Source organism: Nomia melanderi, chromosome 3 (assembly GCF_051020985.1).
Source record: "Nomia melanderi isolate GNS246 chromosome 3, iyNomMela1, whole genome shotgun sequence".
Lineage (NCBI taxonomy): Eukaryota > Metazoa > Arthropoda > Insecta > Hymenoptera > Halictidae > Nomia > Nomia melanderi.
The window spans coordinates 22,452,043-22,468,956 of NC_135001.1; the positions used below are offsets into that span (position 1 = coordinate 22,452,043).

At 38.2% G+C, this 16,914-nt stretch overlaps 3 protein-coding genes across 5 annotated transcripts in view; 2 read left to right on the top strand and 1 right to left on the bottom strand.

Annotated features, from left to right (window-relative positions):
* LOC116429205 (uncharacterized) overlaps nt 1-13,429 on the top strand; it is a 69,652-nt gene extending 56,223 nt beyond the window's left edge. Inside the window, exons 3-6 of the mRNA XM_076365839.1 lie at nt 3,223-3,358; nt 10,565-10,698; nt 12,222-12,456; nt 12,884-13,429. Coding sequence (XP_076221954.1) covers nt 3,223-3,358; nt 10,565-10,698; nt 12,222-12,456; nt 12,884-12,960 — 582 coding nt within the window. The 3' untranslated portion in view covers nt 12,961-13,429. The remainder of the gene's footprint in view (nt 1-3,222; nt 3,359-10,564; nt 10,699-12,221; nt 12,457-12,883) is intronic.
* Nucleotides 13,430-13,952: 523 nt separating this feature from the next.
* Nucleotides 13,953-14,991, bottom strand: Pfdn5 (prefoldin 5). Its single transcript, XM_031981958.1, has 2 exons — nt 14,646-14,991; nt 13,953-14,519 (listed from the first exon to the last, which is right to left on the bottom strand). Exons 1-2 carry the CDS (start codon nt 14,848-14,850, stop codon nt 14,239-14,241), a joined length of 486 nt encoding a protein of 161 aa, XP_031837818.1. The 5' UTR covers nt 14,851-14,991; the 3' UTR covers nt 13,953-14,238.
* Nucleotides 14,992-15,505: 514 nt separating this feature from the next.
* Nucleotides 15,506-16,867, top strand: LOC116429224 (peptidyl-prolyl cis-trans isomerase NIMA-interacting 4). Of its 3 annotated transcripts, none has more exons than XM_031981931.2 (4): nt 15,506-15,720; nt 15,963-16,085; nt 16,195-16,314; nt 16,541-16,866. In XM_031981931.2, exons 2-4 carry the CDS (start codon nt 15,984-15,986, stop codon nt 16,697-16,699), a joined length of 381 nt encoding a protein of 126 aa, XP_031837791.1. In that variant the 5' UTR covers nt 15,506-15,720; nt 15,963-15,983; the 3' UTR covers nt 16,700-16,866. The 3 variants fall into 3 exon arrangements, with proteins under 3 accessions (XP_031837791.1, XP_031837790.1, XP_031837793.1); XM_031981930.2 differs by having other exon boundaries at nt 15,515-15,720; nt 15,955-16,085; nt 16,541-16,859; XM_031981933.2 differs by having other exon boundaries at nt 15,522-15,619; nt 16,541-16,867.
* The last annotated feature ends 47 nt before the right edge of the window (nt 16,868-16,914 follow it).

A 16,914-nucleotide genomic window follows, 5' to 3' on the forward strand; every position in this document is an offset into this window, starting at 1 on the left:
AGGGAGCGAGAGCGCACGGTGTTTGCGTGTTACCCGGCGCACGGGCCGAGGAAAACGGGGGGAAAAAAGCGTGCGTCGCAAAATCAACAGTTCGACGCACCGGTTCGAAATGTCTGTAAAAGACTTTGCTCTCGCGCGCGGGCGGGCACGCGTGCGCGTCCGATCGAACCGGCCCGCCACTCTCTCGTGCGCGTAATACCTTTCCAATTAGATTTCACTGACAGCGCGTAGGTACGAACAGTACGATGAATCGCGGCGGACGTTCGCCATTGGCGGGGAAGAAATACCGCGGTAAAAATCATAGGACCGACGGATGAGACGAGGTAATTCTTCAATGGGACAGAGTCCTCCATTAACGCTGGAACTGCCGAGCGTTTAATACGATTAACCCTTTGCACTCGGAAGTTTTTCCGCTAGAAATATTTGAATATTTTCTGATGAGATGAACACGATGTTCTGTGAAACTTCAGGAACAAAGATATTTTATTTCAATATTTATGTTAATACGAAAGTACATACATTAACCCCACTCCAGGTTGTTTTGTAATCTATCAGCAACTGCAACTAATTTTTATAGTATCCCCAGCGAAAATGAATAATGCTATAACATTTCTTAGATCCTTTGTTTTCCTTCTTAGCGCAAAACTTGGATGGGTGAAAAATCTAATAATTGTAAGGTAGTTTCTTTAAGATTCATTGAAATATTTAATATTATAACTGGTGCAATATTGGAGCCTGCAGAGTTCAAAGGGTTAAATATCAGAGTTTACAGTTTTGCAGTGTCAAATCATTTGGAGTGCAAAGGGTTGATAATTGTTCCTGCTTTTCTTTGCTACGTTTTTCGGATAACATCTTGCTGTTAAACTTTTGGTTAATTTTTCATGAATCAAAAGAGGATATCTCTATGTACCACTAAAACTACCATTAACTAACTTATTCCCAAAAATGGACTAGTGCGACTCTTAAAGCGGCTCGTATATTTCAGTGCAATTCACTACTACTAAAGATCATTTGATGAATAGACCAAACAATTCGTCTGATCGATCAATTTCCGTTTTTTCTCCGCTGATGTTCTACTACTTTCATTTCGTAATTTCAAATATCTTCGATTACTAATTCACCGTTTATCAATACGCACACGTAACTAATAAAAACGATAAAACTGAAACACACTTTCGAAATGCCGCTTATCGCGCACGCCACTCGTGCAAAAACGAAGCACGCTGATAATACAACGTATTGTTTATTACATGTAACGCGCAGCTTGTAAAACGTTGGTCAAAACCCTGTGTCAAGCGGAGAAACCGCAGCGTGTAAAGTGCTCGCGCAGTACTGGCCTTACCGTTTTCGGAAACATATCGAACATATCGAAGCGACGTCCGCCGATTTCGACGAAATTCCGGCAGAAAGTAGTCCGCGCGAAAATATTTGACGCGTACATTTTTTTCTATCGACCATCGTTCACGCCGAGAGGGTGGGAACGTCCTTCGAGCAGGAGGACGCGTGTTCGGGCACATTGGAAACCATCGGAACTGGAAATGTTGAAAAATGTGAAAGAAATGTTGAAAAATCAACTTCAAAAATCTACCGGCGCACAATTAACCCCTTGTCCTATAACAACCGGAGAGACTCGTGGTGAAGAGTTTCAACGTGATTCAACAAATATATATATTACTCAGTTCATTCGAATTCAAAGTAAATATTATACCTCTGTAATCAACTATTACACTTAACAGGAAATATAGGCATAACAAATGCTTAGAATTTCTCTCTTTTTCCAATAAATTATTAATGACAAAGTTCCAAGTTATCGATCAGAGTTGAGGAAGAAATCATAGGCCAAGGGGTTAACACGTGGAATGCCATGTGGGTCACCGGTGACCCCCAAGCAAATCGAATTACCATAATTCACTCGATTAACCCCTTAACTTGCACGCTCGAGTTAATTCGCGCGCTAAACAGGCCAAACTGTGAAAATAATGCGAAAGCAAAAAAAAATCGTTTTATTGATATTTATCATTTACATGGGACTGTAAGCTATAACACTTATTTATTCAAGAATAAAATATAGCCTTTCTCCATGGAACAAAAGCGCAGTATATCAAAATTCATTTTTTTGCCGGTTTTTCTCAAAAAACTGTGCGTTAAGGGGTTAAACGACTATTCGCAAACATTTCTACATTATAAATAATGCTCCCGGTGACGTTCAGTTCGACGAACGTGCAATGATAATGATCCAATTCGGTCGAATGATTTAATATCGTATTTTTTCCATTTTGCGTGTTTCGCTCTATAAAATCGCGCGTCGTTCAAAGTGTTAAACCGAAGCGCGATAAAAGCGCGCTCGTGTACACCCGATTCTAACGGTTGTCCCGTAAAACAAATGCGCGAGGAAAGTTCAATCGCAATAATCATTTCAGCGACGCGAGGACGATGATTGCCGTTTAATCGTGCTTCGTATTTGAGTAGAAATCCTTCACGCGCCGGCGTTCCCCGCGAAAAATCCACGGAGAAGCGGCGCATTATGAACTGTGTCGAAATGTGTTGCGTCACGATGGGCAAACACAATTAATTGTTGCCACGAAGTATCGCGACGCTCGCCGGGGAGGCGTACGGAGGATGTCAAAGCGAGCACGTAAGGGCAATCGATTTGCGATACACGCCACGCACGTTGCCAGGACTATTCAGCAATCATGGATGCTAAATTAACTGAAATTGCATGGGAGTTATTACGGTGCTCGATAAAAGTGCCTTCCTATTACCGGAGCTTCCATTTTTTCGCGATGATCAGCATTTTACACGAGCAAATTGTGAACGCGATAACATTCCGAGGCGAATAAAAATCGGAATGTTATCCTTTGGCGCCACGTTACGTGATTTTCGAATATAAAAACTACATTTCCGTTGGAGAAGGTACTATAGTGATCCCGGACCCCAAGTTTATAGTGGGGCTACTATTATTGTATTCCACTCAATATGTTTATTATTAAGGTAAAATACAAACGAAGTAATACTGGATACAATATTCGTTAGAATAGCGTAGATTCTAGTCCTTAGAAGGTTCAGGACCTTAGCTAAGGACAAATCAATTAAAAAACGACAGTGACGTCGTATCGAGGTATTATTCGCCGAGCGATACGCACTGCGGATTATTCGTCGTAATGTTGCATAGATGTAACCATGTTCCGAGCAATACTAATACCGGATTTAATCACGTTGCAGACAAATCGGAGCGACGCCCACCGTGTAGTTTTAAAGGATGTACAACCAAATCACACCGGCAAATACCGTTGCGAGGTTTCCGGTGATTCGCCATCGTTTAATACCGTAGTCGTTTTTGGTTACATGCACGTGGCAAGTAAGTATCGTTACTCTATGTTTTGCCCCGGCACGGGATAGATATCCCGGGCATAATATAAATCTAAGTTGTTAGACCGCCTGACAAAAACTTAACGCGGCCACGGGGCAAGTATTAAGTTATTCCAGGTACATCCTTTACACGGCCGTTTTAGATAAGCGCGCGTTTATGCCTCTGCGCTTGTTAAGTCGGCGTCCCCCCCCCCCCCCTCCAATCGATACACGAAATTAAATTAATCAGATATTTCGCGTATAAGAAGCGCACTCCGCGTTTTCGATTCTGGCAAGAAGCCGACCAGTGATATCGCATTAACATCGAGAATTTAGATAAAATCAGGCGCAAGAACTGGTTTATTTTCCTGTAAAACCGCGGTTTTTCCTTGAAATGCAAATTACACGGGCAGATTATCACTTCCTAAGGGTTACCATGTATAGGCCGGTCGTCCGGCGTATCCTGTTAATTCAGCATTCTTTTTTACCCGGCCCGGCGTCGACGTCATACGTATAAATAAATATTCCGGGCGCTTCCTTATTACCGGCGCGGAGCGTGTAATTGTTGAAGCCGCTCCGGCCGGGAGAGAGAGAGAGAGAGATTTTTCTCCACTTTCGTCCCTTGGTGCGTCGCCGGTGGAACAAGTGGAACGGAAAACATATCGTTGAATGTAACCGGGCGGCTTCATTCAGCCCGACAATGCCGCTCGCAGCAAGAAACAAAACGTCCGTCGCGGGAGTAGGATCCCCGTCACTTACTCTCATTAAACGCCCAAACTCGCATCTTTCATTTTATCATTTCATCATCCGTGTTTCACGACTCTCTTAACCGACTTACTGCGAATTACCAGCCTCGTTCCGGTGAAATATAGCCCTGGCCCCTTTCAGAATCACTGCACCCGGCTCCCTCGCCGGGCTGATCCATTAGCACGCACTGTTAGCTCTCAATGTGGACGTTGAATTAGTTGGGAACTAAGAAGCGCACGTGCACACCTATTCCTGACAAATTCGGAACACAATCTTGACCGATTGCAACTTCCACGTCTGCCCCCGCCGCTCCGAACTTGCAACCGTTCTCCGAATCTCTCGACGAGGACCTTATTCTTCGATACCACGATGAAGGGCAATTTATTCTAAGCATACTATTATTCCCATCCAATGTCCATCGAGCATGGATTTCCTCTTCGAACCCTTTTTCCAAAGGTTTTCAGAGCTAATCGGCGAACGCGTGCCGATTACGCAGAGTCGCGAGACCTTTGAAATCCCGCCTGTTGGAACGCAAATTGAATTTTCGAAACTGTCGGCCGAAGGGCGGAGCTCGAATATTTTCTTCGAAATTACCGGCGCCCGGTAATTATTCCCATCGACAGTCCCTGTGACGGCGCGTCGGCTCGCTGTGATCGGCGATCGGCTGAAAGGACCGGGACGGGGTGACGTAACAAAAGAAAAGGCAGGTAACACGGGGAGCCGGAGGCTGGAAATAGGGGGCAAGTTTTGTTCCCACCATCCCGCGCTCTCGTTCAGCGTCAACTTAACGACGCCACGGCCGCGGCAGTGATTCCTCTTTGAAGGAACGAGGCGATTGCCTCTCCTTTCCGATCACGGATCGCTCGTAAAAGCTCGATAGTGAATCGAGCCTTTCGGATCTCTTACCTTGTACACCTCGGACGCGTCTCCTCCTCCCTGCCCCTCCATTTTCTTCCTTTTCTCCGTTCTCACCGGACCCGGGATGATCGCCCGCATCCACAATATTACGTGGGACACGTTCAAAATGATAATCGCCTGCGAGCAGCCGCGGCTGTGTCCTTGGAAAGCTGCATCGGCGATGGGGACAGACTCCTCTCGGCCGCATGGCGGAAGTCATTCCGGCGAGGCCAGACAATTCTTTGACAGCGCCACTGCCGCTAAAGGGAAATTGACTGCCTTCCGTGGACGGTATAATGATCGCGAGCGATATACATGACGCGTCGTGTATACGGAGCACCTCGCGGAACACCTTCTGTCTACGATTATACAACAATAGGGCAAATGCGCCATTTACGGACACTTTAAGGATCCTTCCGAGTTCCGAGGCTTCCAGCCTTCGGAACCGTGCAACCGAGGCGGCAGAAAAATGTCGGCTGTAATAGATTACTCCCGGACCTCCTGTTACGCGGGGAATACGCTCCGCGTTGTACGGAACGGGAGGAAATTTCGAATTAAATAGTCGATGCAGTGGAAGATATTTGTTTTATTTTAATGCTAGAACCACCGAGCTTACTGCGACTGATGTGTGTACTCCCCGTAAAAATTGTGACATAGATTGTTTTTAGTTTTTTCAGGTATTCGTTATAGCACTGAAATGAAACTATTTTCAAAATCATTTCGAATGTTCAGTGCTTCGAAGGTATCGATAATTGCTGAACAAACAAATCGAAATCAGTCATTTCGACTGGTACGTAGTTCTAGTGTTGAAACAATGGGAACATTGGTTTTCGTTATTTTATACGTGGAACGAGTTAAATTAAATAGCAAGTAAAACTAAAATCACTGCGAGGCTTGATCATTTTCTTCGAAATTATTCCTTGTATTACTTCCTTGAGAATCTTCGCTTCGATTATTATTTTTCAGTAACCGAATTCTATTTCGAATGATTATTTTTCAATAATCACGAGTTATACGGTAGTTCGCAGTTCATAGCAGCGTCTGTGAAATCGTCTGAATTTTATTTCAGAAAAACCGACGACAAGCAAAGAAAAAGTTCGCTTATCAAATATTCATTTATTAATGCGATATTATAATATCAGGCGTATTGCATTACAATATTAATGTAGTATTAATTTTAAATAACGACGAGGTAAAGCAGTGTTTTAACGTGCGAATTATGGTGCTTCGAGAAGGTCTCTTTGATCATGTGAAATTCAACCTCTGAAAAAATTACAGGCCTGCATGTTTATGTAGATATACTCTCGGGCGTAATATGCTATTGGTTTTCAAATAAAACATACTTAAATTAGAGGTTAAACTTTACTGGGTGCGGTCGGCGCTCGGTCGGGTGACCATTTACGAACTCTCCTGTACAGGTGGTAGAATTGGTAGTTCGAATTTCTCGTAGAACTGTTGAACTTCGGCTAATGATCGTATTGACCGATGCCGAGAACAGCACCGAATTCCGACAAAGGTCCAAAATGAACTGGAAGCAATTAAATCTATTTTGTCTTCGAATGAAACTTCGCTAATTGAAAAAGTGGCAGTCGCACTCTCGAAAAATATTTTCCCAAGGAAACCGCCGGAACGATCTTTCATCGTTTAATCATTTCTTCCTTCCATCAGCGAAGAAACGTGTTCCGCGTTGTTTCTCAAAAGACCGATTATTCCGTGGAACAATAGAAAGATCTATTACTCGTCACGGTTTCCTCTTAACTGCTCAATGTCAGAATTCGATCACATTTCTCCCAGCAGACGTTTCGACCGTTCTCTCTTCTGTTTAAATATAATTAACGCGTACTTTGCGACGAAGAATAATACTAGGAGCACTCCGCGTAACTCTGAAAGACACTGTCGCACACTTTCAATTAACCTTTGCACTCAACATACTTTGAAGTTAACCAACGAGAAGACATACGTAAATTAAGGAACGAGGATATTTTATTTCAATATCTCACACATCGACACGTTACACGATGCTTAACACTAGACTACCGTATCAATCAAGATGACTGGTTTCGATTTTTTTGTTTTGAAAATAAATAGTTTCATTTGAATACTATAGTGAATGTCTGAAGACACCGAAAATAACCTATTACTACAATATTCATAGCGATTACATTTCAATCGTATCAAATGCTCGGTAGTTCTAGTGTTAATATCATAGATACTCCGTTTAACCTTTGCACTCGGGTGGTGACTCTCGATCACCACTTGATTCGACGTAGTAAAATCATAAAATCTGATATCTAATATTGAACTTTGTGTAATGTCTCGACACGTAAAATATTACAATAAACAGCTTTGTTTTCGATATACTTCTAACGTCCCTTCGAGTTGACTACAAATATCGTCTTTGTCTCGAAAAATGTTTAATATTTCCACTGAGAAACCACCGAGTGCAAAGGGTCAATTTCACCACGTCAAATCAACCGGTGACTAATTGCAAGAGTCACCTCTCGAGTGCGAACGATTAAATGTCAACTTCACGGACGCAATACCGAACGTTTCTCTATTTTCGCAATGCGTTTCTTTCTTTCGTTCGAAAGTAACAAGGACTTCTCGATCGTTAACCATCAGACAAAATCCGATCGACTTTCCTTAGAATGCGTACGGTGCGAAGCTGCCCGAACGTTGCACGTTTCGAGTCAGCGAAGAAAGTCCCCGTACGTTTCACGAGTTCCGAAACGAGGCTCGATAGCTCGGCTAGCCGAAGTCAACGAGGTTTTTTCAACGGCAGGGCACTTTTTCTACTCTTTCGATGGGCATCGCCTAATCAGCGTTTTCCGGGTGCCGCGCACTGTGGTTTTATTGCCTTCCGTACCTGGCGGTTCCGGATACCATGCTATGGTCGCTTACCTTTAACCCCACGCTGGTCACGCCTCCCCCACTCGCCCTCCTGCACAACCCTCCCCGTTGTTACGTGATCCGTTGCGCCATTAGATTTCGTCTAACGTGCCGTTTTAAGCAACCGCAGATGATAAATATTTCTATCTGTCGCCCTTTAACCTTTTGCGGTCCGAGGTGCCCTTGGTTTCTCACTTTGGGGTTCGCGTCGACGTTAGTTCATTCAATTACAGCTTAATTCGCTCTATTTATTTATTCCAGAATATTTGGGAGTCATTGAAACGTTAACTTCAAATGGTACAATTGTAATGCTACAAATAAATATAGAAAAAATTGTTAAAACAGGTAGAGGTTGCCCTAGCCCTCCCCGTTGTTACGTGGTCCGTTGCGCCGTTAGATTTCGCCTAACGTGCCGTTTTAAACAACCACACATGATAAATATTTATATTGCGTACCGGTTAATTTTCAGAAAACTGAATTGTAATGGCAATTTTCACTGAGGTCAACTTATATCGCTATACATAGAAAAACTCGGATATCATATTGTTATGTAATATATTTCAAATAGGTAATCAATCCGAATTAAATTTTATATTTTTTCGATACTGCGGTAATTAGCGAAGTTGCATATGAACTATTGTCCCTAGAAAAATTGATGTTCGTTCATTTAGATGTTGGAAATCAGAGGTTCGAAGCTACAACGTCAGAATACACGTTAGAGGGAATACATTAATTAACCAGTTAACTGTGTTTGACGAGTATACACGTCATCGTGAAGCTTGACATACTAATTCTTTCAGTGAATTCTTCATTTTTCCACATAAACATGTAATTCTTTGTTTCGCTTTGATCTTTCATTAAAATATACTCTGCATTCGTCCTGCGTTCGACGAGCACACGCTCCATTTTTCGATTTCACTGCGCAGAATCAGAGGTTTTTCCAAATAAATTTCACAGTTAACTGGTGAAATAGAGTAATTTAGTTTGATTTGATTTGATTTGATTTGATTTATGTATCATGCCGCGTTTTATCTTGTTCATCGCGCGATAGTCTCGTTCATAGTGACCGAGTGTTCCATTTCGTGATCTGAATAAGAATCGAGACATACGGTTTAGATTAAAATACGTGGTTCGGAACCATTAAGGGAAATTGCTGGAGGCAACGAGCAACGTGAAATATGACATCAAGATATTCTGGAAATAATACAATTGTTTCATAAAAATGTTAACCCCTCGGCGTACTATTTACTTCCGCTACTAAACTCCTGTAACATTTTGCTATCAACTATTCGGAAGAAATGCAGCAAAATTTTCCATTCTACTTGAAGCGGAAATTTCATTTGTAGATAATAAATTGATAATAGCAAAATAGTTGTTTTTTGAAGTCTCATATCAGTATATTGGCATCTTGTTGATTTATTTCATTCTGCACTCAAAGTGGTGAATAAAATTAAGTAATCAGTTAATTTAAACTTTCATACGTTCAGGTGTGAAAGTTTAACGTGATTGTAACTTGAAAGCGACAAAATATATTCGTTTGATGAAATTATTGAAAGTATCGAATACATTGTTAATTCGTATTCATGTGTAGATATTTAGATTTTATATTTTATTAATTAACACAGAGGGTTAAATTGGTGTAAAAATCTTCATCACGAGTTTCACTCGTCATTGTACGCCAAGGGGTTAAAGGTACTGATATAAACAGAGTCAGTACTATTCAACATTTGCCAGTGAATTTAGAATTATTGGTACACCGAGTAACGCAGAAAACATTCTAAGAACGTGAATTGTTAAAAACATGAAAAATCTTCGTTTCGAAAACGTACTGTCGAGCGAAACGAGTCTCGTTCCGCATCCCCGATTTACTGTTTCGCGTAGAATCGTATACAAAATTCAGGAATAGTCCGAAAAAATCTCATACCCCTAGTTACGTAATTTAGGGTGCGCGCATATTGCCAGAAATAGAGGTCAGCATGAAAATTTTATGAGGGATGCGCCGTCGACGGGCCTCCACACATATAAGTGGCCACTGTACGACTTTTTCTTTAGGCTACATATTATAATAGCCGGTTGAACAATAAAAATTCGGAAATAGTTCAATGCTCCGACCACATTTGTGTCCTTTTCATCCTTAAAGTCTAATATTCGCGTAGATTATCAATTTGCACAGCGAAAACAATGTACTGTTTAAACCTAGCTTTCAGTTGTATCTATGCGGAGAAATATAATTTAATTCGTGTAAAGTAAAAAGAGATTGCTCTCGTTTAATATCGAGCACATAAAAATCGATCAGCATTGCAAAATCCAGATTTAGCATTAACCCTTTGCACTCGGAAGTTTTTCATTAGAAACATTTTAACGTTTTAGTCATTCGACGAGAAATCACACTTACATCGAGGGACAAATCTATTTTGTTTGAATATTTCTCAAATTGATGCATTGTACGAAGTTTAATATTAAGTATGAAATTTTATAGTTTTACTGTATGAAATGAATTGGTGACTGAGAGTCACCTCCCGAGTGCAAAGGGTTAATTTTTTCCCCCGCTGTGTCCATCATCAGCGAAAAACGTAACGAAGGCACGATCGAAGAACGTAGCGATTGACTAACAATGAGACGAAAAGGGAATTTCTTGCGCGCCTCCATTTATTGCCCTATTAAAGAGTTCGATGAATTTTAGGTCTTCCAAACGGCGAGCCAGAAGTTAAAGTCGAGAAGCAACGTTACGCTGTTGGCGACACAGTTCGCGGGAACTGTACTGTTCCTTCGGGAAACCCACCGGCGAATGTGTCGTGGACTGTCAATGGAGTGAAGGTAGGTTGATGGATGCATAAACTTTCGGAGAATGTGGGCTTGATAGTATCGATTAGCTGTCGTTATTATAACGATCAATATTTTACACGTTCGCCGGCATTGTAATGCAACAGCGTCCCTTTAGATGGAAAATGTTAGCTTCCCTATTATAAACAATGAAATTCACGTGGAAATTATTTTCAACTGTAAATATACATTTCCCATGATCAACGTTGAAGACACCTCAACTGACAAAAGCTTGAGGAACAAATTGCGGAAGATAATTGGAGCGAACAATTAAAACATTGTAATGCAACAGCGTCCCTTTAGATGAAAAATGTTAGCTTCCCTATTATAAACAATGAAATTCACGTGGAAATTGTTTTCAACTGTAAATATACATTTCCCATGATCAACGTTGAAGACACCTCAACTGACAAAAGCTTGAGGAACAAATTGCGGAAGATAATTGGAGCGAACAATTAAAACACGCTGAAAACTATTTCCAGCCGTATCGTGCTTCTCCGCTTTAGACCGAGCTTATTTAATCCGGAACTTCGCGTTTACTGTAATTTAACAATCTAACACGGTTTACGGGCACTATAAAAACCCGATAAATATTGTGATTGCGAACGATTATAACGCAAATTATATTTATGGCTTCGGAGCGGAGCGTTGCCGCGTGAACGGGGAATAAGAGGAAGCGGTAAGCGCTGCTTACTATTCCGCTTGCCATACTGTGCGATAACTACGCTAACGGAACTGCAGAAGAAACAGTGCGACCACTCATTTTCCATAAATGAATCCCGTCGCTGTTGCTCGAAAACAGAATAACCGGTACGATCAGCTGCTATCGTACCGTTGACGTTTGAAATAATTAAAACGAAATGAATACATTCGAATATTTCAACGGTGTTGAGAGTTATCGCGACAATTCCTGTGTGAAATACGATGACAATCCTCTCGATGCATGATTCGCAGCTCCATTGTAACGATGATATGTAGTTGAAGATTAAAGATTGAATGACTGCCACTACTCCTGAGAGTCTCCCCAAACCTCCTGACCTTCGCGAAATTATAAAGGGAATACTGTATATGTTGTCTTCAATGTTAACCCTTAGAATTTCAGGTTGTTTTGCAATCTATCAGCAATAGCAACTAATTTTTATAGTATTCCTAGCGAAAATGAGAAATTTTAGAAATATTTATAGTACTCCTAGCGAAAATGAGAAATTTTAGAAATTTTTATAGTATTCCTAGCGAAAATGAGAAATTCTAGAAATTCTTATAGTATTCCTAGCGACAATGAGAAAATTTGGATGAGTGGAAAATCGAATAATTTTAGGGTAGTTTCTTTAAGATTCAAAATATTTATTATACCTGGTGCAATATCGGAGCCTACAGAGTTCAAGGGGTTAAAGAGACAAAAAGCATTCTGTTTGATTATGAAAATAATGTAACATACTATATTATTATCATACTAATTTCGTTTAATCGGTTGATTTTTACAAATGTACACTTAACGAGAAGATTTCCTGTTACAGGTGAACGCCAGTTTTACTATGAATCTGACGGACAAAATCGGTGACAATCAGCAGCTAATGACTATCGCAGGGCTTGAATTCGAAATTATACCAGATAGTTTTGGTAACGGCAGATTACACGTTATTTGTCACGCCAATGTCTTTCATTTGTATAAAAAGGAAGCTTACGTTCACTTAATGGAGGAACGCCCACGTTTGGCATCTGTTTTAGGAACTCGAGAATCATCCCACATTGGTACGTACCGTTAAATCGTATTGAACCTACGAATTGAAACGTCAGTAATGAATATTCAGCGAATAAACTATAGTTACGATAATTGGAACTTAGCATATTAAATTTACATTTCTCTGTCGATTTATCGAATATTTCTAAGTTGAAATTATTCAAACTGAAACACGAAACTTTTGTTAAACAGAATTAGTATCGTTAAATGTAGTTAAATAAATAGAAGTTATTTTGAATAAAATCGAAGGAAATAATTGAATGACACATTATTTGATTATTACTTTTATTGTGTATGATGATAATTATCGTGAACTTCGAAGGACCTGTTAATTTCAATCTCGACACCAGTTTTATCATTTCGAAACATGATACTATTGTTGCTGTGACTTTTGTCATGTGTAATTTACACTAACTTTCATTCCATTTTCATTTACAGGTAGCGCAACGAAACATATTGCTGGTTGGTCCTACTTTAACATTGCAGTCACGTTGTTACTGTGCAATCTGAGATAACACCAATGAACAGCGAATTCCGAGTTTTGTGGATGTGACTGTACACCGAAGATGGGAAAATTGTTTGTAAAATTTTGAAATTATGAAGTGCGACGATGGAAGGAAGCAGGAACATCTTTCGTTAACATAAATATCCACCATATGTTATTCGTGTAAATAGGATAAAAATTTAGCGAATTATCCACGTGTAATTGCGACCCACGCAGTCTCGTTGCAGCGAGATGAATTTATAATCTGAATAATATGCCATAATATTACATATTAGATTGGGAATATGTCGCGGCAGATATTCGGGAGATTATTTCAACGATATTAAACCGTGTTTTCTATCCTCCGAGAATGATTTTGATACCTCTTCTGTAACATTATAGCTACCGGAATGTATATCTTATAACATTTCTAGGTAAAACAGCTGTTATTATTTGGGAATGAAACTTTGAGTAAAAGAATAAATAATTCACCTTCGTTACTCCTGTGTGTTTACTTACTGAAACCTGCGACCCTTCCACTCCTATTATATCATAATATAATATTATCTTCTTCTAGAATTATAGAACGCATAAACGTATGAAATTATCAATTAATTATTCTATCAAAATTTGGCTTGATTTCTTAATGTCCTTGGTTGTGCAGATCGTATAAAATAGAATGTTATTTAATGGAATATGAAAAATATTTAACAATAACACGATCGATAAACTATAGATGAATAAACCAACAGATCAAAACCATAGTGCTAAACTTTTAACAATTGCGAGTAGTAGAAGAATGATTGTGTAGTTTAGATTAAATTTATATACAAATGATGGTCCTATTATGCATAAAAATGTCTAAAATTAAAATATATCACTACTTTACTAAACATCAGAACTGATGCTTTGCTAAAATTATTTTGGAAATCTAATTATTAGATTAATACATAGTCAGAAAGTAGCAGAAGTTCTAAAATACTTGTATAATGTATAACAGTATAGAATAAAATAGAATTCCACTGTAATTTATTAAGATTTATTTTGCTGTACAAAATTAATTATCATATTATTCTTCAGATAAGTGACACATTTTTATAATGGTTAAAAGAGACAATATTGCAAAACATGCTATCTATTTCAAATATTTTAATACATTATGGAAATGTACTTTTGCCATATGATGCTTAATTATTATAGTTTAACAATAAAATGCAAAGTGATACAATTTAATCATAACCCAGACATGAGCTAACATAAATATCAAACGATTAACGCTTTCAATCCTTTACTCAGAAAAGTCAATATATTATTCACGGCCTGGACCTTGTTTCTGTCCTTGACTTTGGAGTTTCATTTCTATAAGATCCATCGCTGCATCTCTGATCAATAGTTTATCAAGACCTCGTCGTTGTATTTCCTCTATTCGCTTTGAAACATAACTGACCCTTCTGTCAAAATAATTTTTTGCATCAGGAACACTTTTTTGAGTAACATAACCAGTTCCTATGTCAACTAATACATGGTCTGCGTCCGCTAATTTTCCAGCAACATATACTGATGCAGTCAATGGTACGAAAATTTCATTATCTGTAGAAAAGTCATTGAAACAAATTACATTCGGTAACCCATATCTAAAATCCTAACCTTAATATACGGTAACTTAAAAAATTATTAAATCATTAATTAAATATATTAAAAGCAACAAGATCTTACCTTTCTTAATGGAATCGAGCTTATGAAGGCAAGAACCGGAATCCTCAAATTTACTTTGGGCCATTCGTAAGGTCTGCACTGATGTCTTAAAGAATTCAAGATCTTTATCCAATTGCTGTTTTACATACTGAAGTTGTGGAAGATTTAATGTTGTTAAATCGACTTTCCGTGTGAAAGGCGATTCACTCATAGATATTTCCGACATTATTATACTTTATGTTTATATATTTACAACGATTAAACTATTTTACTTAAAATATTCTTTGAACACACAAGTTTCAATGATATACCCAAAAACGGTCAACACTGAAAACCTAATACATGTGCTAGACACAGATAGAATGCTAGCCGATGATTTCAAATAACGACAACAGAGGGAACAATCGTCCAAGCACACTTACTACCGCCACCTCTTAGAAGAAAGATCAACATCTTAAGTAAAACCACCGACTCAAGATATGTATTTACTTACAGACGTTGCAACTTATGGGAATTTTTGTTTATGGCGCAGACGAGCTATAGCATAGTCATTGCAAGCTTATGACACATGGTGTCATATGTTTGGCCTTACCGACTGTGTCAAAAGTTTTGCTCTGCCCTCTACGTCTAAACGGTCAATAAAAAAATTACATCAAGCAAAATGATCGAAGTTGATCAAGTAGTAAACAGCTAATTAATTCTTACTGACAAGCCTAAGTATTATTGGTATCCCTGAGCGCGACACCAAAATGGTACCGAAATGATACCGAAGTTCTATACAAAAATTCTTAAGCTTCAACGACTCTACTTATCTTAAGTCGTTATTTAAATATTTTTAATTCTAATTCCTTTCACTTATAGCGCTGCCATATAATATCAGTCTAAGTCGATGTGACAGGGCGTGACATGAAAATGGTAAAAGGGTTCTGGGACCCCCGAGCGCGTGACAAAATTTTGTGCCTAACCTTGTCTGAGATAGTATTCTTAAATCAGTGGTATGTGACAAGAGTTACGATTATTGATATTTAAACATCGCGAACCGGTTCTCAAAGTATGAAACTTACGTAGTTACATATTGAAAATAAAATTAAAAAGGGTAAAGAAATTTTCTACTTTATTTTTGAGATATAATGTCTTTCATTGTTGAATTTGTTTGGATAAAATGTTATAATAATAATGAATAGTATGTAACAAGAATGTATGAAATAATTTCAGAAGAAAATTAATAAATTTATAGATAACCTATATTAGTCAATAGTTTTAATTCTATAAAATTTCCTTTTCAACTTCAGTGTATTAATTTATAAAGAAATATATCACATTCGTTTAGTATTGTAGCATTAATCAAAGTAGTCAATTATGCCTCCAAAGAAAAATCAAAATGCTTCTAAGGGAAATAAATCTAAAGGAGCAGAAAGCAGTAGTGGGAAAGAAGAAAAGAAAGGAGGAACTGCAGTAAAAGTATGTAAAAAACATATAATTTTTATTATCTTTATGCTATTATTACCTTATGTACTAAGGATAATGCTTTTTTATTTTTTCATTCTTATATGTTTGTTTCATAACAAAGGTGAGACATATATTATGTGAAAAACAATCAAAAATTTTGGAAGCCTTGGAGAAATTAAAAGCTGGACAGAAATTTAATGAAGTTGCTGCTGCATATAGTGAGGACAAAGCACGGTCTGGGGTAAATATGTTAAAGATAAAATAGGTTTTTCTTTAAATAATACATAGACATACTTTGTCTTCATTATACTTTGTTATTTCATTTATGATTCTTATATGAGTGTTAATATATTGAATGTGTGACTGATTTAAAAAGGATAATTTAACATTTAAATGTATTTTTATTCTGAAATAAACTTTTATGTTTTATGAGAACTTATATATTATAGATTTAATAATTATTTTAGGGTGATCTTGGTTGGATGACACGAGGTTCAATGGTTGGTCCGTTCCAAGATGCTGCATTTGCATTACCTGTATCTTCCCTTGGTTCTCCAATTTATACAGATCCACCAGTTAAAACAAAATTTGGTTATCACATTATAATGGTAGAAGGTAAAAAATAGTTTTTAACCATAGATTTTACCAGGTACACATTTTTGATTGTGTAATGATACAATAATGATCATTTTTATATAACAAGAAGTAAAAGTGTATATATACCTTTATAATATATATTGTATGTTTTACACATTATTTATCCTTTGTAATTACAGAAACATAATAAATAATATTGTATTAACAATTTATATATGAGATGAATAACATTTATATACGTAAC

What these genes read in the sequence shown, in the direction of transcription:
- LOC116429224 (XM_031981931.2), top strand. Translation starts at nt 15,984, where the DNA reads ATGCCTCCAAAGAAAAATCAAAATGCTTCTAAGGGAAATAAATCTAAA. An exon ending in AAGGAGGAACTGCAGTAAAA is followed by an intron (nt 16,086 to 16,194) that starts GTATGTAAAAAA and finishes TTCATAACAAAG; the next exon opens with GTGAGACATATATTATGTGA. An exon ending in AGGACAAAGCACGGTCTGGG is followed by an intron (nt 16,315 to 16,540) that starts GTAAATATGTTA and finishes TAATTATTTTAG; the next exon opens with GGTGATCTTGGTTGGATGAC.
- Pfdn5 (XM_031981958.1), bottom strand. Translation starts at nt 14,850, where the DNA reads ATGTCGGAAATATCTATGAGTGAATCGCCTTTCACACGGAAAGTCGAT. An exon ending in GCTCGATTCCATTAAGAAAG is followed by an intron (nt 14,520 to 14,645) that starts GTAAGATCTTGT and finishes ACTTTTCTACAG; the next exon opens with ATAATGAAATTTTCGTACCA.